The sequence below is a fragment of the Narcine bancroftii genome, chromosome 5 (assembly GCF_036971445.1).
Source record: "Narcine bancroftii isolate sNarBan1 chromosome 5, sNarBan1.hap1, whole genome shotgun sequence".
NCBI lineage: Eukaryota > Metazoa > Chordata > Chondrichthyes > Torpediniformes > Narcinidae > Narcine > Narcine bancroftii.
Window position 1 is genome coordinate 224,516,934 of NC_091473.1, and position 24,656 is coordinate 224,541,589.

At 40.0% G+C, this 24,656-nt stretch overlaps 1 protein-coding gene across 2 annotated transcripts in view; it reads left to right on the plus strand.

Annotated features, from left to right (window-relative positions):
- Positions 1-24,656, plus strand: part of LOC138764959 (peptidyl-prolyl cis-trans isomerase FKBP5-like) — a 97,196-nt gene that overhangs the window by 21,694 nt on the left and 50,846 nt on the right. For both annotated transcript variants that reach the window (XM_069941470.1, XM_069941471.1), the window contains exon 2: positions 15,962-16,106. In XM_069941470.1, the coding sequence (XP_069797571.1) occupies positions 15,962-16,106 (145 nt within the window). The remainder of the gene's footprint in view (positions 1-15,961; positions 16,107-24,656) is intronic.

A 24,656-nucleotide genomic window follows, 5' to 3' on the forward strand; every position in this document is an offset into this window, starting at 1 on the left:
CTTAAGGTGGTATGTGGGTGGAAAGAAAAAGTTTGAAAACCACTGTTTTAATTGTACCTCATTGACTCGTTATGTGCACTGTTTCATAACTCCAAGGTAAATGAGCCAATGACAATTTTTCTCAAAAAAATATATTTCAGTAATAATTGGGCCTAGAGCAGTGGTTCTCAACCTTCCCTTCCCATCCACATCCCACCTTATGCATTCCTTTACTAATCACAGAGCACCGATGGTTTAGGGATTACTTAAGGTGGTGTGTGAGTGGGAAGGGAAGGTTGAGAACCACTCCTCTAGACCCAATAGTTACTGAAATATTTTGCTTGAGGGAAAATTGTCATTGGCCCATTTCCTTTGGAGTTATGAAACCATGCACATAACGAGTCAATTAGGTATGATTAAAACAGTGGTTTTTAACCTTTTTCTTTCCACTCACCTACCACCATAATCAATCCCTTTCTAATCACAGAGCACCTATGGCAAAGGGATTACTTAAAGTGGTAGGTGAGTGGAAAGAAAAAGGTTGAGAATCACCCAAACAGTCTTGTATTGCATGACCTGCTGAGTTTCTCCAGTACTTTAGTAGAATGAAAAGTTTTGTCATATGTGATGTACAGGCAAGTCAGCCATATTTAACTATAACAAGTAGTGCAGTTATAAAAGTGCAGGGTAAAATGCCACAGTCATTCAAAAAGTGCAGGGATTGTATAACTGGGAGCTTCCTCCTTTACTGATGAGAGGACCATCCAAGAAACTGATAACAGCAGCAAAGAAACCGGCTCTTGAATTCTCTTCCGCTAAACAGAAAATAATGAATCAACATTTTTGAAGGATGGTTGAGGCAAGTTCTTCTGAAGTGATTGCATTTGTGACAGAGAACTCTCGACATGTCAGGACTGGGTCTATTTTTACGTGCTCCAATGACACCTTTACCCGTTGCCAATGAACCACCATGCTGAACATTTCAGACTTTCTTGAGTTTAGTTGGCAGAGGAATTTCATAGAAGTATGATAACAGGTTAACTGATGATTTTGCGTAACAGAAATCCAAATCACTTTATGTCACCAATATGACTCACTGCAAAGTGCATGGAAGTATTGAAGATTACAAAGGCAAATGGAATGAAATTGCAGAATTGCTGGACTTCCATTGAACTCACACACCGAGCTGGAATTTTGACCAAATGGATTCATCTTTATTGGCTGTAGAGGACCTTTCACAAAATTAACTGGCAGCTTCTATCCAACTCATGGGTGCAATATGGCCAAGAATGTGACCTCAGTGACATGTTGTCATGGGATTAACTTATGCTGGCAATACGGTGAGAAGCCCTTCATAAGAATCTGTCAAAAAAACCCTTTGATCCTGCTCTCCAATTCATCGAGTTACATAGAGCTCTACAGCATGGAAGCAGACCCTTCAGTCCAATTTATCCATGCTGGCTAAGGTAGATCCATTTGCCTACATTTGGCCCAAATCCATCCAAACCTTTTCTTGTATGTGTCTAAATGCTGTTTGAATATTACGTCTGACCACCCTTCTAGACCTTCCTCTGGTAGCTTGTTTTATATTCCCACCACTCGTGCGTGAAGAAGGTTCCCCTCAGTTCCTTTTGAAATCTCTCCTCTCTGACAATAATTTTACACCAGGGGTGGCCAAACCTGCTTAACAAAAGAGCCACATACAATAAACTTCAGATGCTCGAGAGTCGCAGGACATGAAAAAAAATATTGCATGCCTGTTTTTACTTTTACATGCACTGGATTGAATTTGCCCAGTGTGATGCACTGTCATTTCAATAAGCAGACACAAGATTCAAAGACTGAACAACAGGCTTTATTCAGCTTAAAGTCTCTGCTGTGGCTAGCTGTGCTCTGCTCTCGAGTGACTGACCTTGAGAGGGGCCGTATGTGGCTTATATCCCGGGCGGATGATTGGCAGCCGGCTGGGTGGGGTTTGGTCTATTCAGGCCGACTGATTGACAGCCAGCCAGGTGTTGTCTATCCTCCAGTGATCTTACTGCAGGTATAGTGGTCGCCCCCTGCAGTAGGCTAGTGGTGTTTCACCACACCCTGTTTTTAGTGAGTGATTTTCTACAATGTCAAGTAAATGCCAGCATTGTAATTGGACTGGAACAATACGCAGAAGAGCTGGAGAAGCACAGCTGGTCAAGCGCATCCTCAGGAAGTACTGGGTAACCAGCGATTCGCAATTGAGCCCTTCGTCAGGTCCATTCCCAAAATTTTGACTACCCTTTACTTCCTATCGATGCTGTGTGACCTGCTGAGTTTCTCCAGCACGCTGTGTATTGCACTTGACCCCAGCATCTGCAGACTTTCTTGTTTAACTCCGTTGCACTGGACCAACTTGGCTAGAGGCATGGAGAGTTTTGCAGCACAGGTCTTGAGTATGATAACTGCCAATGGTTATTGGATTACATGGCATCCATTTCTCTAGAGAAAATTAGGTGTTCGACTACTAAAATGAGTATTGCATTTTTTTCTCTTTGGGGTTCTTTTTTAAATTATTTTCAAAATTTATAGATCAATTTGATCCTTATTTTTTTTCTGAACCTATTAGTTATGAAATTAGCACCTGACTTTGATGGTAATTGTTCATATAATAAGTTGGGGGTAGAAATTAATTAGATTAGTTATAGATTTTTTTATCAATAACATGGATCTTGTTTACTGTTGCTATCTGTAATTTTAATTTATTGTTACCTAAACATTATTCATATGTATCTAATATCTGATGTTTTTTGATATAATTTTTCCATGTAAATAACTAGCTCCATGGACCAGAGAAACGTTATCTGTTTTCACTGTACACTGCAATGGTTATGGGTATGAATGACAAATCAACACAGCTTGACTTGACTTTTTTTCAAAAACCAATAAAAAGATTGAAAAAGAAAGAATATGGCCTGGTCCTATATCCTTTCCTATATCCAGTGTTTGCTAAATCGAATGAAGACTGGCCTCCGTGATGCTGGGGGTCTGAGGAGAAATCTGGAATAGATCCTCCACTCGGCACTTCTGCCTGAACACAGTTATCTCATCCAGAATCCTGGTATAAGCAGTTATCTCATCCAGAATCCTGGTATAAGCCAGTCTTCAGTCTGGCTTAGTGTCTTCTCCCTTCTCATCTGAATACTTGCAATCCGATATATTAAGACCCTTCATGATAATGGGAAGACACAAGTGATTGCAGATGCTGGAATCTGGACCAATACACAATCTGCTGGAGGAACACCCAAGGACAAGCCACCTCGGTGGGATTTTTCTCTGTCACCGTCTCAGGCGAGAATCCTTCATCAGGGCCAAAACATTGACCATTCTTTTTGAGCGAACCGCTACACAAACTGTGCCCTCCGAGATCTCTTTCCTCGAGTTTTTATGGCCATCCAATTGTTTCATTGTTGCTATTACTGTTACTATCTCTTTAATTGACATATTTAGTCAACTGTAAGTTTTCCAGCAACCTGCCTACAGCTTCAGGGCATTAGTGCACACCTTTGGATTACTGCTCCATTAATTTACCTGATGCAGGGAAAAGCTGGACCAGGCACAAAACTCCAAGTTTGGCTCCCAGGTTTATCTCAAACGAGAGCAGAATTCCTTGTGCCTTTGTTATCTGAACAGTTCTGTGACACACTGTATTTTCCTTGCACTGAGAGGTTTTATTTTGAGTTCCTCACATCATTGCTGTTCTTATCACTGAGCCCTGTCAGCTGTTGAAGGATAGGAACAGAGTCTTCATTTGCCTTTCCATTATCACATAGCTTGAAAGGTCATGTAAGTTCTCTAGAATCAAGGGGAAGTTTCTCTTCAGCAAGAAATGCTTTGGCCAGTCACAGCCCCTTGTGCAATTAAGAGTTCTATATCTTAATTTACTGGGTTAAAAGCAGTCAGGTGAGGGAAGAAGATCTGAGCCTGGACAAGGATTCTTGATGCTATGCTGTTTCCTTGAGACACAACCTTGCAGATTGGTGCTTCTCCTACAAAGATCTGCATATCCATAAAGATCTTGTGGACTTTGCGGGTGGCATGGTTTCCATATGCTGTTACAGTGCCAGCAATTGGGGCCGGGACTGGGGTTCAAATCCCGTGCTGCCATTAAGGAGTTTGTACGTTCTCCTCATTTCTGTAAGGGTTTTCCCCAGGTGCTCTGGTTTCCTCCCGCAGTTCTAAACATAACGGGGATGTAGGTCGATTGGGTATAATTGGGCAGCATGGGCCGAAAGGGCCTGTTACCATGCTGTATGTCTAACTTTAAATTTATAAATTCATGTCAACCTTCCAACATAAATATTAATCCCTACATATCTAAGAGGAACACTTGGTTAAGTTTTAGTAAACCCTTTAGTCAATGAGGCTTTGTTCTCACGTCATCATAAGGAGATGCTGTTATGGGGCAGATACGTTTATCAAATTCAAGTTCTAGTGGACACAAGTATTTGCCCATATGCCACACCCGTAAAAATAAGGACAAAATGTACAAATGAGAGGAAGGCTCGGACTTAAGGTGCATGAGTGGTGGTCTGTTTACCATGTTTAATTTGAAAACTACACTCAGCCTTACAGAGAGCAAAATTAGAATTGGGAAACTTGTCCTGAATATTCAAACCTGTTAGCACCTCACTTGAAACCATTAAGTTTGCAAATGATTAATTTAAATGTAACGTGCACAGATTTTGGTAGCTTGGTTGATGATAGATATTGTGAAAATGTATTGAGAGTAGAAATTCACTGGCAAGTATAAAATTCACTGGCAAGTAAAATTCTTCCTTTGAAGCTTTAAAGCAGTGGTTCTCAACCTTTTTCTTTCCACTCACATACCACTTTAAGTAATCCCAATGCTCTGGTGCTCTGTGATTAGTAAGGGATTGCTTAAGGTGGTATGTGAGTGGGAAGGGAAGGTTGAGAATCACTGCTCCAGACCCAATTGTTACTGAAATATTTTGCTTGAGAAAAATTGTCATTGGCCCATTTCATCGGAAACTCGATGAAGATGAGAAGCAATGATGCAGGGAGAAACTCAAAGTGGCAATGATACAGCCCTGATTGACACCTGACTCCACAGAGATCAAGTGTGTTGTGGACCTGTTGGTTAAGATCATGGCTTGCATGTAATAGATAAAAGATCCAGGCCATTAGATTGAACACAAATCCTCACCTTCCCTCTTGACTGACAGTCAAGATCATGGCTTGCATGTAATAGATAAAAGATCCAGGCCATTAGATTGATCACAAATCCTCACCTTCCCTCTTGACTGACAGTTGAATGCCAGTGTGAGGTCAAAAATGGTGGTTGATGCTTCCTGCATTTCTCTTTGACTTGTCACTTACTGAAGAAAATCAATAGTGAAGGTCTCTAGGACACCACAGAAGAAACTCTTCCCAGGTGATCACTGACTCCCTCCAAGCAATAGGAACCACAGAATGTCTAGTGTCTGGGCAGCCATGAAGCCCACCATGTTGGCACCTGTTTAAAAAAAAAAATATATATATATCTTGGCTTCCTGACAAGAAAGAACTAGGACTGCTTTGGTGGCTATGACTAGGAGATCCAGGAGCTAACCAACTGCAAATGTCATATGTTCTTGGAATGGAAATCCCACTGGACTGTGAAGGAAAAGAAACAGCTTTACAGATACCCAAAGGCCAAGGTTTAACAGAAGACCTAAGACCCATGATGGCAGGTGGAAAGACTTCAGGAGATCCAGTAACTTGCTGAAAGTCATATCTCGTCTCCATTTTTCAGAGCACTTAAGGCCCGATTCTGCTGGGGCCCAACCACTGAAAGTCAAGAATACAGATAATCTTATCAGCATTCCAATAAGTACCTTTTATTCCATTCCATAATGGAATGCTCATCATTGAGCAGACCTGTGATAATCTTTTTCCCTAAATTGATCATATAAACCTTGCTGGAGTCCTGTGTGTTGGAGAGGGATCCTCTGAGCAATCCATGAAGTTATTTTTATTCTTTTCTTTACCTTGTATGTATATATATATATTTCTTTGGGGTGGGGGTTTTAGGGAGGGAGGGTATGGGAGGGGTTTTAACCATCATGTAATGACTGAAACTCTTAAATTTAAGTTCTTATTGTTTTATGTACTTGTTTATTAATTACATCCATGGAAAATTTTTAAATAAAATATTCAAATGAAAAAAAAAGAATGGAGATCAGTTTGAGTCCAATAGCAGCAGGAGAATCTCCTTGCTGCCTGCACAGGGAAAAGAATTGCTGGAATCCTCTCCTCCAAAGGGCTTGAAGAGCTTCTCCATGAATCACTGTCTGGATTTCATCCATCTGGAGGCACAGTGGTTTGTGTTTAGAAAGGATCTTCTCTAACTAGGAGAATGGATGCTGTATCAGAATCAGAATTAAAATTTATTGTCATGAACATGCCACAAAATTTGTTGTTTTGCAGCAAGATCACATTTCTATAAGCCACATTTCAAAATAATTAAAAATAGTGCAAGGAAAAGTCTGTGGTTCATTGTTCATTTAGAAATCTGATGGGGGCAGGGAAGAAGCTGCCCTGTGCCACTGAGTGCTCATCTTTAGGCTTCTGTACCTTTTTCCCAATGATAGTAGAGTGAAGAGGGTGTAGCCTGGGTGGTGGTGGGGGGGGGTCCTTGAGTATAGAGGCTGCTTTTTTAAGACACCACTTCTTATAGATGTCCTTGATAGAGTGAAGACTGGTGCCCATTGTGTCGCAGGGTGAGTTAACAAACCTCTGGAGTTTTTTCCTGCCCTGAGCATTGGCACCACCCTACCCAGACAATGATGCAACCAGACAGAATATTCTCCACGGTCCACCTGTAGAACTTTTCAAGAGTCTTTGATGACGTACCAAATCTCCTCAAACTTCTCACAAAGTATAGCTACTGTTGAGCCTTCTTCGTGATATCATCAATATGGAGGCTCCAGGACAGATCCTTAGAGATGTTGACACCAAAGAATTTGAAGGTCTTGAACCTTTCCATTGCCGACCCCCTCCCCCCCCCCCCCCCCACCAACCTGATGAGGACTGGTTCGTGTTCTCCTTATTTCCTCCTGAAGTCTACAGTCATCTCCTTGGATTTGCTAACATTGAGTGCAAAGTTGTTGTTGTGACACTACCTCAACTAGCTGATCTATCTCCCTCCTGTCCACTTCCTTATTGCCGACTGTGATTTTGCTGACAACTGTGGTAGATATGTAGATAGCATTTGAATTGTGCTTTGTCACACATTCATGGGTGTAGAGTGAGTAGAGCAGACGGTTAAGAATGCATCCTTGAGGTGCACCTGTGTTGATTGTTAGTGAGGAGAACATGTTTCCAATTCATACTATCTGTGGTCTTCCGATGAGAAAGTCAAAGATCCAGTGTAGAGGGGGTGTGTAGAGGCCTTGGGTTTTGAGCTTGTTAACCAGCACTGAAGAAATAATGGTGTGGAAGGCTGAGCTGTAGTCAATGGAAAAATAGCCAGTTGCATGAGAGTTTGTTGCCGAGGTGATCCAGAACTGAGTGGAGAACCAGTGATATTGCGTTTGCTGTGGATCGATTGTGACTGTAGGCATATTGTAGGCAGACCTTTCCCTAGGTAGTTGTTAATCCCGGCCATGACCAACATCTTAAAGCATTTAATCACATTAGATGTAAATGCTTCTGGGCAATAGTTGTTGAGGCAGCTCATTCTGCTCTTCATGGGAACCGAGATGACTGATGTCCTTTTGAAGAGGGTGGGAACCTCTGACTGTGGCAATGAGAGATTGAAAATGTCTGGAACACTAAGGCTAGTTGGTTTGTGTTTGAATTTTGGAACAAAATAAGATAAACAACATTCACAGCCTTTGATAAGGCCGTTGATTCACAATTAGAAAAAGGGATATCGAGATGTAAATAGTCCCCATGATGTGGTAAAATGTTCTTGCCCATTTCACATTATGTTCTAGAAATTCGAGCATTACATGATTGAAGTGGAAAATCAAAACAAGATCAACAGTTTCAAGTGTGCACATCTCATGACATGGAATTGGCTCACTGGCTGGTGGGCAGACAGACTTCAGTTGGTATGCAGAGCATGCCTTAGGCGGTTTAGTGCCTTAGTGGTCACTGGCACAAGAGTTGTGAGTCTTGACTGAACAACACAGACCTCCGAGAGTGGGGCAATGCTTACCTGAACACTCAGTTGGTCCAGCTGAATCGTGGAGAGAGTAGCAGGGCTAACAGACCAGGTTGAACACCTTTCTTCAGGTCTGCAGGCTATTTCTAAGGAACAATCTCTCACCTGAAATGTTACCGTATATTTCAGCGAATAAGTTGAGTCATGAAACCCAAAACAATTCTCAAAAACTGGAGGTCGACCTGTACGCTGGATATACTTTTCAGGCCTTAAATTCAGCTTAAAATCCAATCCATACTGCTCCGGCGACAAGGTCGAGCTTTGAAAAACTGAATGAAAGTATGTCGACCCTTGAAAAACCAAAATAAACCCGACTGCGATAGATTTTTTATTGAAAACAACAACACAATTGTTACCCTTCAAAATCGCTTTCATTGTCTGAAAACAACAACCCTGCAAAATCACTCTCATTATTATCATCTGAAGCAAAGACGGTGTCAAGCACATCCATACTTTCACTGCTTAAACAGTCATCATATGCGTCCCAGTCAGTATCTGATGAGGCAGTTTCAGTTTCGTCATCAGTGTCCCTCAAAAAATTATCTTCCACAAGAGATACTGCACTTTTTAAATCACAGTCTCTATTTTAACGTTGCCCCATGCCTTGAGCACGAAGTTACACAGCACATCAACTGAAGCAGCACACATTGCCCCGCCTTTGGTAAATGACTTTTCTGCATTTGACATCCATGTATTCCATTCCTCATGTACATGGTCTTTGAATGGCTTGTTCAAGCAGACTTCGAGAGATTGCAATACAGACATCAAACTACCCGGGATAACTGCCATGTAAGTATTATGTAGTGCTAATCTACTTTTAGTGTTCTCAGTTAAGTAGCTACAAAACCTGTCCCAGACCAGCAAACTCTATTCTTTGCGTAAACTGCCTGGCCGCCTCTTCCACACATCGTCTACCCATAGTTTCACAGCATTTTCATCCATCTATCCTTTTTCATGAAAGTATAAAAATACCTGCAGGGAATTTCATTTTCTGTTTAATTTGCTTGATCAATGGGGGTTGACATATATGCCGGTCAACGGCTCATCTCAGGTATTGTGAATTTTGGGGGTCGACTTATATGATGGTCAATAGGGTAGCTCAGGCAGCTAGAAAATGGGGATTGACTTAATCGCCTGATATACCATAAAATCCTTTAAAAAATGAGGCTGAAAAAGGGGTGTTGACTTGTACACTGAAATATCTGGTCATTGTTTCTCCTTCTAAAGATGCTCCCCGATCTGTTGAGTATTTCCAGCATTTTCTGTTTTTATTTCATGGTCCCTTTATATTTTTGGTACCTATCTGAGACTTTGTTTTTTTTTCACCCTTATTAATTTTTTATTTTTCACACTATAGATCACATTATTCAAGATATACACATTTCTCCTTTCAAGTATATACAGTGTCGTTTTCTCCCCCATTCCCTCCTCCCCTCCCCCCCCCCCACCTCCCCCTCCATCCATTCAAAACTCTGAGTCCAAGATACATCAAACCCATCAAACAATGTTGTCACTCAACATTAACGAACAAAAACTTCCACTGGGTCAATTCTTTCCATTCTCTTTTCCTTTTGTCATTTTAGGTGATAGATGTCCCGGTAGGTTTTCTCTATTATATTCCATGTACGGCTCCCATATTTGTTCAAATAATGTTATATTATTTCTTAAACTATATGTTATTTTTTCTAATGGAATACATTTATTCATTTCAATAAACCATTGCTATATTTTCAAATTATCTTCTAATTTCCAGTTTGACATAATACATTTTTTTTGCTACAGCAAGGGCTATCTTAACAAATCTTTTTTGTACACTCTCCAAATCAAGTCCAAATTCTTTATTTTTTATGTTACTTAGGAGGAAGATCTCTGGGTTTTTTGGTATATTGCTTTATACCAAAATATCTGGTTTAGATCTTCCCAAAATTTTTTCACCCTTTCACAAGTCCAGATTGCATGAATTGTTGTTCCTATTTCTTTTTTACAATGAAAACATCTGTCAGATACTGTTGGATCCCATTTATTTAACTTTTGAGGAGTGATATATAACCTATGTATCCAATTATATTGTATCATACGTAATCTCGTATATATTGTATTTCTCATAGTTCCTAAACATAACCTCTCCCATGTTTCCTTTTTTATCTTTATGTTTAGATCTTGTTCCCACTTTTGTTTAGTTTTATCATTTATTTCCTCATTCTCCTTTTCTTGTAATTTGATATACATGTTTGTTATAAATTTTTTAATTATCATTGTGTCTGTAATCAGATATTCAAAATTGCTTCCTTCTGGTAACTTCAGACTACTTCCCAATTTATCCTTTAAATAGGATTTCAATTGGTAATATGCCAGCACTCTATCTTGAGTTATATTATATTTATCCTTCATTTGTTCAAAGGATAATAATTTATTCCCCGAAAAAAACAATTTTCTATTCTTTTAATCCCTTTTTTCTCCCATTCTTTAAAAGACAGGTTATCTACCGTAAAAGGGATTAGCTGATTTTGCGTCAATATTAGTTTTGATAATTGGTAGTTTGTTTTATTTCTTTCTACATGAATCTTCTTCCAAATATTAAGCAAATGGTGCAATACTGGAGAATTCCTATGTTTTACCAATTTTTCATCCCATTTATATAATATATGTTCAGGTATCTGCTCCCCTATTTTGTCTAGCTCTAATCTAGTCCAATCTGGCTTTTCTTTTGTTTGGTAAAAATCTGATAGATATCTTAATTGTGCGGCTCTATAATAATTTTTAAAATTTGGCAGTTGTAAGCCTCCTTGTCTATACCATTCTGTTAATTTATCTAGTGCTATCCTCGGTTTCCCTCCTTTCCATAAAAATTTCCTTATTATTTTCTTTAACTCCTTAAAGAATTTTTCTGTCAAGTGTATTGGCAGTGCCTGAAATAGGTATTGTATACTTGGAAAAATGTTCATTTTAATACAGTTTATCCTTACTATTAGTGTCTTTCCAATGCTTTAAATCTCCCTGTATTTTTTTCATTAGTGGATAATAATTAAGTTTATATAGATGGCTGAGGTTTTTATTTATTTGTATACGTAGGTATCGTATTGTTTGCATTTGCCATCTAAATGGTGATTCTTTCTTGAATTTTGAGAAATCCGCATTATTCATTGCTTCACTTTTATTTGCATTAATCTTGTATCCCGACACTTCTCCATACTCCTTCGATTTCTTATGTAATTCTTTTATTGATGTTTCTGGTTCCGTTAGGTATACTATAACATCATCTGCAAATAAACTGATTTTGTATTCCTTGCCTTTTATTTTTATCCCTTTTATTTTATTTTCTGTTCTTATCAGTTCTGCAAGTGGTTCTATGGCTAACGCGAACAATAAGGGCGATAGTGGGCATCCCTGTCTTGTTGATCTGCTTAAGTTAAAATGTTCTGATACATATCCATTTACTGTCACTCTTGCCAATGGCCCCTTATATAATGCTTTAATCCAATTAATATATTTCTCTGGTAAACTAAATTTTTGTAGTACCTTGAATAAATAATTCCATTCTACTCTGTCGAAGGCCTTCTCTGCGTCTAAAGCAACCGCTACTGTTGGAGTTTTATTTCCTTCTACTGCATGAATTAAGTTAATAAACTTACAAATATTATCTGTTGTTCGTCTTTTTTTTATGAATCCAGTTTGGTCTAGACTTACTATTTTTGGTACATAATCAGCTAATCTGTTTGCTAATAATTTAGCTATTATCTTGTAATCTGTGTTAAGTAGAGATATTGGTCGATATGATGCTGGTGCAAGTGGATCTTTCCCTGCCTTTGGTATTACTGTAATTATTGCTGTTTTGCACGAATCTGGTAAGCTTTGTGTTTTATCAATCTGGTTGATTACTTCCAGGAGGGGAGGAATTAATAAATCTTTAAATGTTTTATAGAATTCTATTGGGAGACCATCCTCTCCTGGTGTTTTATTATTTGGCAGATTTTTTATTGTCTCTTGTATTTCTACTATTTCAAATGGTTCTATTAATTTATTTTGTTCCTCTGTTTGTAATTTCGGTAGTTCAATTTTAGTTAAGAATTCATCTATTTTGCCTTCTTTCCCTTCGTTTTCAGTTTGGTATAATTGTTCGTAGAATTCTCTGAAATTTTCATTAATTTCCGTTGGATTATATGTGATCTGTTTGCCTTTTTTCCTTGATGCCAATACCATTCTTTTAGTTTGTTCTGTCTTAAGCTGCCACGCTAGAATTTTGTGCGTTTTTTCTCCTAGTTCGTAATATTTCTGCTTTGTCTTCATTATATTTTTCTCCACCTTATATGTTTGTAATGTTTCATATTTTATTTTTTTATCTACCAATTCCCTTCTTTTTGTAGTATCTTCCTTCCTTGCTAATTCTTTCTCTATATCTGCTATTTCCTTTTCCAACTGTTCTGTTTCCTGATTGTAATCCTTCTTTATCTTAGTTACGTAACTTATTATTTGCCCTCTGATGAACGCTTTCATTGCGTCCCATAATATAAACTTATCCTTCACTGATTCCGTATTTATTTCAAAATACATTTTAATTTGTCTTTCTATGAATTCTCTAAAATCCTGTCTTTTAAGTAGGATGGGGTTTAATCTCCATCTATACATTTTTGGAGGGATATCCTCTAACTCTATTGTCAATATCAAGGGTGAATGGTCCGATAATATTCTAGCTTTATATTCTGTTTTCCTAACTCTATCTTGTATACAAGGTGATAACAGGAATAAATCTATTCTTGAATATGTTTTATGTCTATCCGAATAATATGAATATTCCTTTTCCTTTGGGTGTTGTTTCCTCCATATATCCAAAAGTTGCATTTCTTGCATCGATTTAATTATAAATTTGGTTACTTTATTCTTTCTGTTAATTTTTTTCCCGGTTTTATCTATGTTTGAATCCAAATTGAGATTGAAATCCCCTCCTATTAATATATTCCCTTGCGTATCTGCTATCTTCAGAAAAATATCCTGCATAAATTTTTGATCTTCTTCATTAGGCGAATATATATTAAGTAAATTCCAAAACTCCGAATATATCTGATATTTTATCATTACATATCTTCCTGCTGGATCTATTATTTCCTCTTCTATTTTAATTGGTACATTTTTACTGATTAATATAGCCACTCCTCTAGCTTTTGAGTTATATGACGCTGCCGTTACATGTCCTATCCAATCTCTCTTTAATTTCTTGTGCTCCACTTCAGTTAAATGTGTTTCTTGTACAAATGCAATATCAATTTTTTCTTTTTTCAGTAAATTTAGCAGTTTCTTCCTTTTGATTTGGTTATGTATTTCATTAATATTTAAAGTCATATAGTATAATGTAGCCATTTTATACTTTGTTTATCTTTCCCTTCCATTTCCTCATCATCACCTTTCCTTCTCATCCATTTCTGCTTTCTTTCTTTTAACAGTTTATAAGACAACATTTTTAACACATCAAACATTCCCCTTATTCTCCTACCTAATATTTCTTTAACCCCATTGTCCCCTCCCCTTCCTGAGTTTCCCATTATCCCTTGTCGGGCAACCACATCTCCCCTCTCCATTTGGATTTGCGAATTCACGCGCAAGCGTCAACTGATTTTGCAGTGACCGTAATTTCTCCCTACCCAGCCCCCCCCAGAAAAGATTTCAATTTTTATATACAACAAAGGTCACTCTCTAAATTCCCTCTTTACTCCTCTCTTCCCCTCATTAATTCTTCTCTATACACTATATATTTTCTTTTAAATGCACATACACAGTCTTTTGTACTCTCATTACACGTCTTCATCTCTCAGTCTATTTTGTAATTGTTCTGCAAATTTTCGTGCTTCTTCTGGATCTGAGAATAGTCTGTTTTGTTGTCCTGGAATAAATATTTTCAATACCGCTGGATGCTTTAGTATAAATTTATACCCTTTCTTCCATAAAATCGCCTTTGCTGTATTGAACTCCTTTCTCTTCTTCAGGAGTTCAAAACTTATATCTGGATAAATGAAGATTTTTTGCCCTTTGTACTCCAGTGAGTGGCTTGTTGTCCTCTCTTACTTTCTCCATTGTTTTCTCCAGTACCTTTTCTCTTGTAGTATATCTTAGGAATTTTACTAAAATGGATCTTGGCTTTTGTTGTGGTTGTGGTTTAAAGGCTAATGCTCTATGTGCCCTTTCTATTTCCATTTCTTGCTGTAGTTCTGGACATCCTAAGATCCTGGGGATCCAATCTTTTATAAACTCTCTCATATTCTTGCCTTCTTCATCTTCCTTAAGGCCCACTATCTTTATATTATTTCTTCTGTTATAATTTTCCATTATATCTATTTTCTGAGCTAACAGCTCTTGTGTCTCTTTAACTTTTTTATTAGATTCTTCTAATTTCTTTTTTAAGTCCTCTACCTCCATTTCTACTGCTGCTTCTCGTTCTTCCACCTTGTCCATTCTTTTTCCTATTTCTGATATGGTCATATCTATTTTATTCACTTTCTCTTCTCTATTGTTTATTCTTCTTCTTAAATCACTAAATTCTTGTGCTTGCCATTCTTTAAATGAATCCATGTATTCTTTAATAAGAGAAAGTATATCCATTGTCTTGCCTTTCCCTTCTTCTTCCATTTCACTGTACTCTTCCTCTTCCTCTTCTTCTTCCTCTGGGTTGGCCATCTGTTGTTTCTTTGTTTTCTTTTTCTTCTCTTCTTTCTTGTTTTCGTTGTCTTCTATGTTCTCCTCTTGCTGCTGCTGTTCTGTAGCTGTCATTGCCGGGTGTGGAGATCGACTCCCCAGCTGGTCGCCCCTCCCGTCGGTGTGTTTTTTTGCATGCGCATCGCGCATGCGCGAGGAGTCACGCATGCGCGGTTGCGCACTTTTACTCGGCTCAGCGAGCCATTTTTGTAGTCCACTTTCTACCGACCTGAGGGAGCGGGTTTCTCTCTCCACCGCGGGCCTCTTCGAACAGGTAAGGCCTTCTCCTTCTTCTTCCGTTGTCTTCTCTTCCTCTCTTCTTACCGTTGGTTTCGACTTTTCTTTTTTCGTCGCCATCTTCTTTCCACCTTTATATTCACTTTACTTTAATTTTTATTTTTGTGCCTTTGTGCTTTCCTTTATTTTTTTCAACTTTTCTGGAGAGGGCTGGAGTTCACCGTCCGGCCACTACTCCATCACGTGACTTCCCCGCATCTGAGACTTTGTTAACGACTCTTAAGACAACTGTAAAATTGGTTGAATATCTCCACTTGTTCTCATTTAGGCTTCTGTTTTCTCTGGGCAAGGCTTCCGTCAGATGTCTACCCCCCAATGAAGCAATGCCTCTAATTTCATATTGTCCCAAAATCAATTTGAGAACTAAAGTGCCTGTCCCACCAGAGGTAGATTATTCCCCTTTTTTGCAGCAGAGGGTCCCAAGTGAGAACTGCTACAAAATGGTTTGCTTTGTTGGATGGCTTCACAGACACTTTGTTGCACAACTGCACTGAAGATTTGGGATTCGATGCTTGTCTTCACTGAATGTGTGAAGAAGCCCCTCAACTCTCCAAGTTTCCTGAAGAAACTAATACAGAATCATGCGTAGCCTCATTTTTGCTTTTGGGGTCCATGAACTTCACCATTTCTGGATCAACATATTTATTTAATTTCAATTAGCTGTGACCCAAATTCCCCAATAGCAGCAATTATTTTTTCTAAATTTTAGCTACTGCAGAAACATCTTTTAATCTGTTTCCCCCCCCCCCCCACCCCCACCCCACCACTGTCTTTTGCTCATGTTTTTTGTTGTCTTCCCAGATTGTCAAGAAGGCAGGAACTGACGGTGAGACTCCTATGATTGGAGATAAAGTCTTTGTCCATTACACTGGGAATCTGCTGGATGGAAGAAAATTTGATTCAAGCAGAGACAGAAATGAGCAATTTGTGTTTGATCTCGGAAAAGGCAAGTAATTTCTGGCCAGTTAGTTCCTGAGTGTAGATGTAAGAGTGAACGCATCATGTAACTTGTAGTCTGGTGGAAACGAAACTTCTGTCCACCCATCTCCATCCTCTAAACATTGGAAACACTGTGCAATCGAATCACCATTGTCAAAACAGTTATCATATTTTCTCTTCCTGATGCACAATTTCCTCTGGTACTTTCAAGAATCAATCCTTCACCTCCACACTAGTGTGTCCCATGGACACTGACTGCACACATCTCTCCTCGCCATCTCTTCCTGCCAATATCTACCTCTGATACAGTCTTAGATCCAGAATGGAATGCAAATCACTTTAACTGAACATTGGGGTGTAAAGTCAAAGTTCTCTTGTTATATTACAGTCTTTATCCCTACCTACCAATCACCTCCCTTTTCCAAGCATCCTCCAGCACTGAAACAAACTCTTGAAACCTTACCAATCTTTGTCTCTGCCTGCGTTATCTGCTGGTGAAACCCCCTTCCATTCCGTTAGATTTAACATCACAGCTACCTTGCTTAGTGCGAAAGAAATGGTTATAGTATTGGATTATCTATTTACATATGTATATTGATGGTATATTTAAGAAATATGTGTTAATGACAACACCGCTGTGTCAGAAATTTTGAACAAACCCCTATGCTTGCTGCTACTCTATTAGAGACGTGTTAGAAAATCCTTAACCTCTGCTACTGCTCCTGTAGTCTGTGGAATGTGGAATGGCGGGAAGTCCCCTATAAGAGCAGGGGCTGGGTGGGCTTTCCAAATTGGTTGGAATTTAACTCAAACAAGAACAAAGTAGTAAGCTAAACCAAGACAGGATGTGCACATTAAATGGTAGGTCCCTGGAGAGTCCTGTGGAACAGAGAGACCAAGGTGTACAAGAGCATAGTCTATGAAATTTACAGCACATCTATCTAGCATCAATCAGTCTAGCAGTGAACTAGGAAATAAGGAAAAATATAAGTGATCCTTTAGAAACAGGATTTAGGACTGTTTTACATCAGCGGGTCTGCAACATGATGGGAAAGTATTTAATTGGGGAAGGGCTAATTATGATGGGATGAGGTGTGAACTAGTGAGTAAATAGGAAACAGATACTCAAAAGAACTAATGTGGAGGAAGTTTAGGGATCACGTGCTGAGTTCAGGATAGATTCGTCCCACTGGGACAGGGAAAAGAAGGTCGGAAAAGGGAACCATGGTTGATAAAACAGGTGAGGCAGCTGGTCAAAAGAAGAAAGCAGACACTGAAGCAGGAAGAGCTCATGGAAAATACATTGTAACCAGGAAGAAGCTTAAGAAAGGTCTTCGAAGAGCTCGAAGGGGGCATGAGAAGTCCTTAGCATGTAGGATTAAGGAGAACCCCAATGTTTTCTATGCATATGTGAAGAATAAAAGGATGACGAGAATGAAGGATAAAGAAGGTAACACGTGCCTAGAGATGGAGGAGGTCGGGGAGGTCCTAAATGAATACTTTGTTTCAGTATTCATGAGAAAAAGAACTTGGTCAGGGTGAGGTCAGAATAGGCTTGTGTGCTGGATGATGTTGAGATTAAGGAAGAAGAAGTGTTGGATCTTCTTAAAAACATTGAGATTGATAAATCCCCCAGGCCAGATGTGATATATCCCAGTTTTCTGTGGGAAGTGAGGGAAAAGATAGCTGGGGCAGTGGCTATGATCTTTGAGTTCTCTTTGGTCACAGGGGAGATGCTGGACGATTGGAGAATGGCAAATGTGGTCCCCTTGTTTAAAAAAAAAGGTAGTAGGGAGAATACTGGGAATTATAGAACTGGTGAGCTTCCAACAGTGGTGTGTAAATTTTTGGAGAGGATTCTTAAGGATAGGATCTATGAGCATTTGGAGAAGAATAGTCTACTCAAGGATAGTCAGAATGGCTTTGTGAAGGGAAGGTCACTAGCCTAATTGAGTCTTTTGAGGAGGTAACAAAAGATATTGATGTGGTAGATATGGTCTATATGGATTTTAGTAAGACATTTGACAAGGTGCCTCATGTGAGACTCATTCACAAAGTCATGAGGGATGGGATCTATCGAACCTTGGATGTGTGGATAAAAGATTGGCTTGGAGGTAGAAAACAGAGAGTAGTAGTGGAAGGAAAGTATTCTGCCTGGATGTCAGTGACTAGAGGAGTTCCACAGGGATCTGTTCTGGGACCTCTGCTCTTTGTGAGTTTTATAAATGACTTAGATGAAATGGTGGAAAGATGAGTCAGTAAGTTTGTGGATGATACAAAAGTTGGAGGAGTTATGGATGATGCTGAAGGTTGTCGAAGGTTATAAAAGGCTATAGACAGGATGCAGAGTTGGATGGAAAAGTGATAGATGGTGTTCAATCTGGAAAAATGGGGGGTTGATACATTTTGGAAGGACAAACCAGAAGACTGAGTACAGGGAGTGGATGAACAGAGGGACATTGCGGTCCAAATCGATACATCTCTCAAGGTCACCACACATGTTGATAGGATAGTTAAGAAGGCCTATAGGATGTTGGGCTTCATTAATAAGGGATTGAATTCAAGAGTCAAGAGGTCATTTACAAATCTCTGGTGAGACCACACATAGAGCATTGCTTTCTGTTCTGGTTACCTCATTTTAGGAAGGATGTGGAAGCTATGGAGAGGGTGCAGAGGAGATTTACCAGGATGTGGTCTAGATTGGAAAGTAGAGCTGGGACATTTTTCTTTGGAGTGCAGAAGGATGAAAAGAAACTTAATAGAGGTCCACAAGATTAGGAGAGCCATAGATAGGAGAGGCATGAACAGCCAACACCAGAGGACATATGTACAAAGTTAAGGGAGGCAAGTTTAGGGGAGACATCAGGGATGGACTTTTAATACAGAGAGTTGTGGGTGCCTGAAATGGCTTGCCAAAGATGTTGATAGAGGCTGAAACATTGGGAGCATTTAAGAGACTCTTAGACAGGCACATGGATGGAAGAAAAATGGAGGGTTACAAGGTAGGGAGGGTTTAGTACTTTTTTTAAAAAGGAATATATGGGTTGACAAATATCAAGGGGCGAAAGGCCTGTACCGTGTTTATAAATGACTTAGATGAAATGGCGGAAAGATGAGACATGTCTTATGACTTCCATGTCTTATGACTTCAGGTACTCAGAATGCATGCATCCTTAACAATGTTATTGGTTACCAGATGGAGAGAACATCCTGTCACCTACTTACTGTGATTCAGAAGGCATTTTAGGTCTATGTCAAAACCTTTTACGTCCATGCTAAAACCTCGTAGAATAATGCTATAGGATAATAATAGCGTCATAGAGTGCTACAGAAGAGAAATGGGCCCTTCAGCCCAATTTGTTCATGCTGACCAAGCTGGTACAAGCTCAATGCTGGAGAAATTCAGCAGGTAAAACAGCATACTTTATATAGAAAAGGTAAAGATACATAATCAACATTTTGGGCTTGAGCCTTTCATCAAGGGATGAGCAAAATGTTGGCAGACACTTGAACAAAATGGTGGGGACGTGCAGCATTTTACTGATCCCTTGATGAAGGGCTGAAGCCTGAAACATTGGTGATGTATCTTTATCTTTGCAACATAAAGTACACTGTTTGACCTGCTGAATTTCTCCAGCATTGGGTTTTTACTTCAGTCATTGCGTATTCAGACTTATGTATTTCATTCCAACCAATCTAGTCAATTTTTTGGGCATTTCCTTTAAACACTTCTATCCACATACCTTTCTAAATGTTTGTTTGAATATAACAATTGGCCCTTCTACTGCTTCCATCATGTTCTATATACCCACCAGTCTCTGTGTAAAGAAGGTGGCCCTCATGTTCCTTTGGAATCTTTCTCCTCTCATCTTTAGTTTTAGATTTCACTACTGTGAGAAAATGGCTTTGACTATTTACCTTATCTATGCCCCTCATAACTTTATAAACCTCTATAATGTCCCTATTTAGCCTCCTAGAAAAGCCTGAGCCTATCCAACCCTTTGTTATATTTCAAGCTCCCACTAGTCCCAGTAATATCTCCATGAATCACTTCTGCCCATTTTCCAGCTTAATGATGTCCTTCCTACAGCTGAATGGAAAAAATGGCACCCTGTAGCCACGCGCTACTCGAAAGAGAACACACACATGTAGTGTAGTCAGGTTAAGCTCTGAGTTTATTCGGGCTCAGGCCTGACTTTTATACTTGCATTGTTCACGCCGTGACCCCCCCCCCCCCCCCCCCTTGGCTGACATCACAACATGCATAACAAAAGCGGGTTTTCCCGTGCCCGGGTACTTTCCTGCATAACAGTGCCCTTCTTCCGCACGCGCTGTCTGTTGGCTGTGCAGCAAGGCCAGCGTCATTTTGGGGTCGCTGGCCTTTAAGCTTCCCTTGCCGTTCACCTGTCAGTTCACTTGTCGGGGTTAGTGCCACTGCGCGGGCTGCTGGCCTTTGGTTGCACTCACCACCCAGAGGGCCACCACAACACAATACTCTGTGTAATCTCACCAACCTGGTCCTTGCTCCTGTACTCAATGCCCCAACCAATGAAGGCAAGCATGCCAAATGCCCTCTTCGCCACCCTGTCTATCTGCATTGTCATTCTCATTAAACCTGTACCCCTAAGTCTATTTGCTTGTCAACACTCTCCATGGTCCCACCATTCCCTGTGTAAGTCCTGCCCCCACTTTACATACCAAAATGTACTTGTCCAAGTCAAAATCCATCTTCAATTCCTTGACTCACTTTCTCCTGCTGTCATCCTTATTTTGCTGTCACCCAGCAACAGATTTTCTTTCACACATCCATCAACTCCCCTTTGATTCTTTACATTTACTTAAAAATTGCCTTATTTATCCATCTATGACCTTTTACCTGTTAGCCTGTACCTATCCCCTTCCTCCTTCCTCTCCACTCCTCCTCCTCAGACACCTGCCTGCCTTGATGAAGACCTCAGGCTTGAAAGTTTGATTACACTTTACTTATAGATGCTGAGTGACCCCTGCTGAGTTTCTCTAGCACTTTTGTGTGTTGCACTACAATCACAGTGTTGGCAGACTTTCCTGTTTAATGAGTAGCTAAGCACTTTGCCAGAATTCTTTGGGTGCTTGAGGAAACCAGAGACCCCATGGCAAGTTGTCATCAGGAAAACCTATAAACTTTGCACAGAAAGCCCGCAAGGACAGGATCGAACCGGGGCCCTTGGAGCTGCAGTGCTAACTGCCGCAAATCAGTGTGGCCGTGTACTCTGACTTCTGCATGTTACGGGGATCGAGCTCCTCTTGGGTGTCTCTTTGATGCACATGGGGAGACTCAAGAGGCCGCATATGCAGGAATCTGGGGCGAAAAGGAACAGGTGCTGGAGAAGTTCAGTGGGTCAGGCAGCATCTGCAGAGGAAACAGTGAGACGACGCTTCAGGTCAGGCACGGGCCCATGGGCCAGGTGGGCCTGTTATCCTGCTGCAGCTCTAAAAACGTACATAAAAATGTCTGTATAACTGAGAAAACTATAAGCTATGGAGCTTGTCAATGTCCAAGTACAATGTTGTAGAGCAGGAAGACTGCAGACTAGAACGTGGAAAGGGAAGATAGCCAGCATCAAGATAAGTGGGGGGAAGGGAGAGCTGACACCCCTTCTCTTGATACTGGATATCTTCCCTCTCCGCTTTCAGTCTCAGCCCAGAACCTCTGCATTTCCCTCCACAGTTGCCACCTGAGTTCCTCCAGCAACTCAATTTTTGCTACATTGGTTAGCCAATATGGTTTAAGTAAGTGCTGTCTTGTACAGCAATTCAGAAGGAAAATAGCGACCAAATGGAGAGTGGCTTATTCACATTGTCCAATAAAGGACATGATTGGAAAATAAAGCACAAACTTCATTAAAACCCATTGCTATCTGGAAATATAAGCATTGAAAGATTAATGCTGGTGGAATGAGGAATGGGCAACAAATGGGAGATGCAGGAGGCCCACACTCTCAGTAAGGAGCCACGTGATGGGCTCGACTTTCAAATTCCAACATTTTATGAACATGAATTCATCAACATTTTCTCCCCATGGATGGCAAACTCACCTCCTCAAATATGCAACAGTGTTTGAGAAGGAAACCACTTTGTTGGGAAATAGATTAGAATGTGTGGAAGTTCAAATTTTTGAACAATTAACAACGTCATGGTATTTAACATAGGTTAAATTCAGACCATATGCTAACCATTCACTGCTGTTGAGTAGAAAACAAATGCTCACTGTTTGAATATAATTAACTCCAAATACTGCAATCATGTCACCTCCTGAACTTCCCAACGGCACAAAAGCCTTTTTTCAGTACATTTACTTTGCTCCATTGGTCACATGGATGTATTTGGGTGGCACGGGCCCATGGGCCAGGTGGGTCTGTTATCCTGCTGCAGCTCTGAAAACGTACATAAAAATGTCTGTATAACTGAGAAAAGTGTAAGCTATGGAGCTTGTCAATGTCCAAGTACAATGTTGTAGAGCAGGAAGACTGCAGACTAGAACTTGCTGCACCTGTAATCAGGCTATCCTCGCACAATTATCCTATGAAATGTGAAAAAGTCTCCATAAATGTCCTGACCACACAATGCATGAAAATGCATGAAGATGCTGAAAATTCCACTCTGGACAACCGTCAACAACACTCCTCCCCCAGTTGATCATGTCATCAATAGTGCTGTGAAAGAAGTGATGGTAATTGCAAGTTGTCAGCTCACTGGTGTCTATTTTGAGCTACATTGGGACCATTCAGCTCCAAGCATCATTATAACCTAGTCAAAACACGAAGCAGAGACTGAACTCTGAGGTTGATGAGATGAGAGGGATTGACAGAGTCGAAGAGAGAAACCAACCCTTTGTTCGGACCACCGTTTCCATGATGGAGCCTTTTTCCCATCTACATTTCCCCGCATTAGGACTGTATCCGCCTATGTCTTACCTTCTCAAGTACCTAGTTAAAATTGTCAACAATATGAAGTGAGTAAACAACCCTGGTAACATTGAAGTCAACAGGAATCAAGACGCTTACCTTGTTGGGGCCATTACTTGCACAAAGGAAGGTGATTGTGTTCACTGGGGGGTCATTGATCCCAAATCTAGGATATTGGTAGAAGTTCAGGCTCAGAAGCTTCCCTCAATAACCTTCCCTCCTTCATCCCTTGATGACAAAGCTGTGTTCACTGCACTGGATGAGTACCTGCAACATTTTATCTCAGGCAAGATCCTTTGAGATCTAGCTGATTTAAAGGTTACTTGCATAACAAATAATCATTAAGAGACTCAAATTTTTTTTTAGAAACACTAGAGACAGTAGATGCAGACCTGATCTGACCATTACAATTCCATTTGCCCCACAAATGCTGCTCGATTCACAGTTCCTCCAGCAGTTTGATATTTTGCTCAAAAAATGGTCCAGAATAGGTTATAACTCTGGGAAATGTGGTTGAATGATCTCAGAAAAAAATATTGATGGCATTGAGAAAGGTAGAAAGGATTGCAAAAAAAGAAAATCAGGAATAGGCCTCCTGATGTTTTACTCTCAGCTGTGAGCGGTGCTCCTGGTGAGGGATAGAGAATTGGGAATATTCTCATTCATTGCACAGATTCTGGCCAATGCTCCCCTTTAAGTATTTTCTGAGGACAGATATGAAAACACTCAGAGAAGCAGGCAGCATCTGTGGACAGGGTTAGCATTTCAGGCCAAGGAGATCCCTTGACAGTTCCTATGCCACCTGTCCTGCTGAGTGTTTCCTGTTTTAGTTTTAGAGTCCCAGCATCTGCAGTTTATTTGATTTTTTTTCTTTCTGCTGGGAGACAGATGGCTTCAGAGACTGATATCAGTGCCTGCACAAGTCTACTCCCACTGCATGAAATCTAACCTTAAAACCACATCTTCCAGCATATATGCTCCTCTTCTTAAACCACAGCTTGTGATTGCCAGTTCACATTCAAGACATCCAGTGAGAATGAATTTTCACCCCTGAATTCCTTATTGGTTTTACCGGTGACCATCTCTCAGTTAAGACACTTGTAAACTCCCATCCAGGCCTTTCATAATTTTAAAATCTCAACCAACGAGACACCTCCAAAGAAATAGGAATAGACCACTCAGCCCATCCAAACCTATCTCCCCAGATGATCATGGCTGATCTTCCCCAAGCCTCCTCTCTTATGTCAGTAACCCTCGATTATTTATGTTTACAAAGTTTATTTTTAAAGACATTAAGTACATTGTAGTCTGCTTTTTTTTTTGAAAATTTTATTTAAAAGTTTTCCTTTCATGTAATCGTAGCCAGACACAAAATATAATGTTGACAAATTAATATCAAATCCATTACATGATGATATAAACCCCAACCCCCTCCCCCTAAATAAACCCCAAAAGAAGAAGAAAAAAATAAAAAGTATAGAAAAAGAATAAAGAGAAAAGTAAGGAAATAAGAATAGAAACTTGGCTGCCAGAGGACCCCACCCCTTCACCACACGGCATCAATCATTTGTATTATCTAAGGGAGATTAACGAGGGTCGAAGATTAAGGAAGG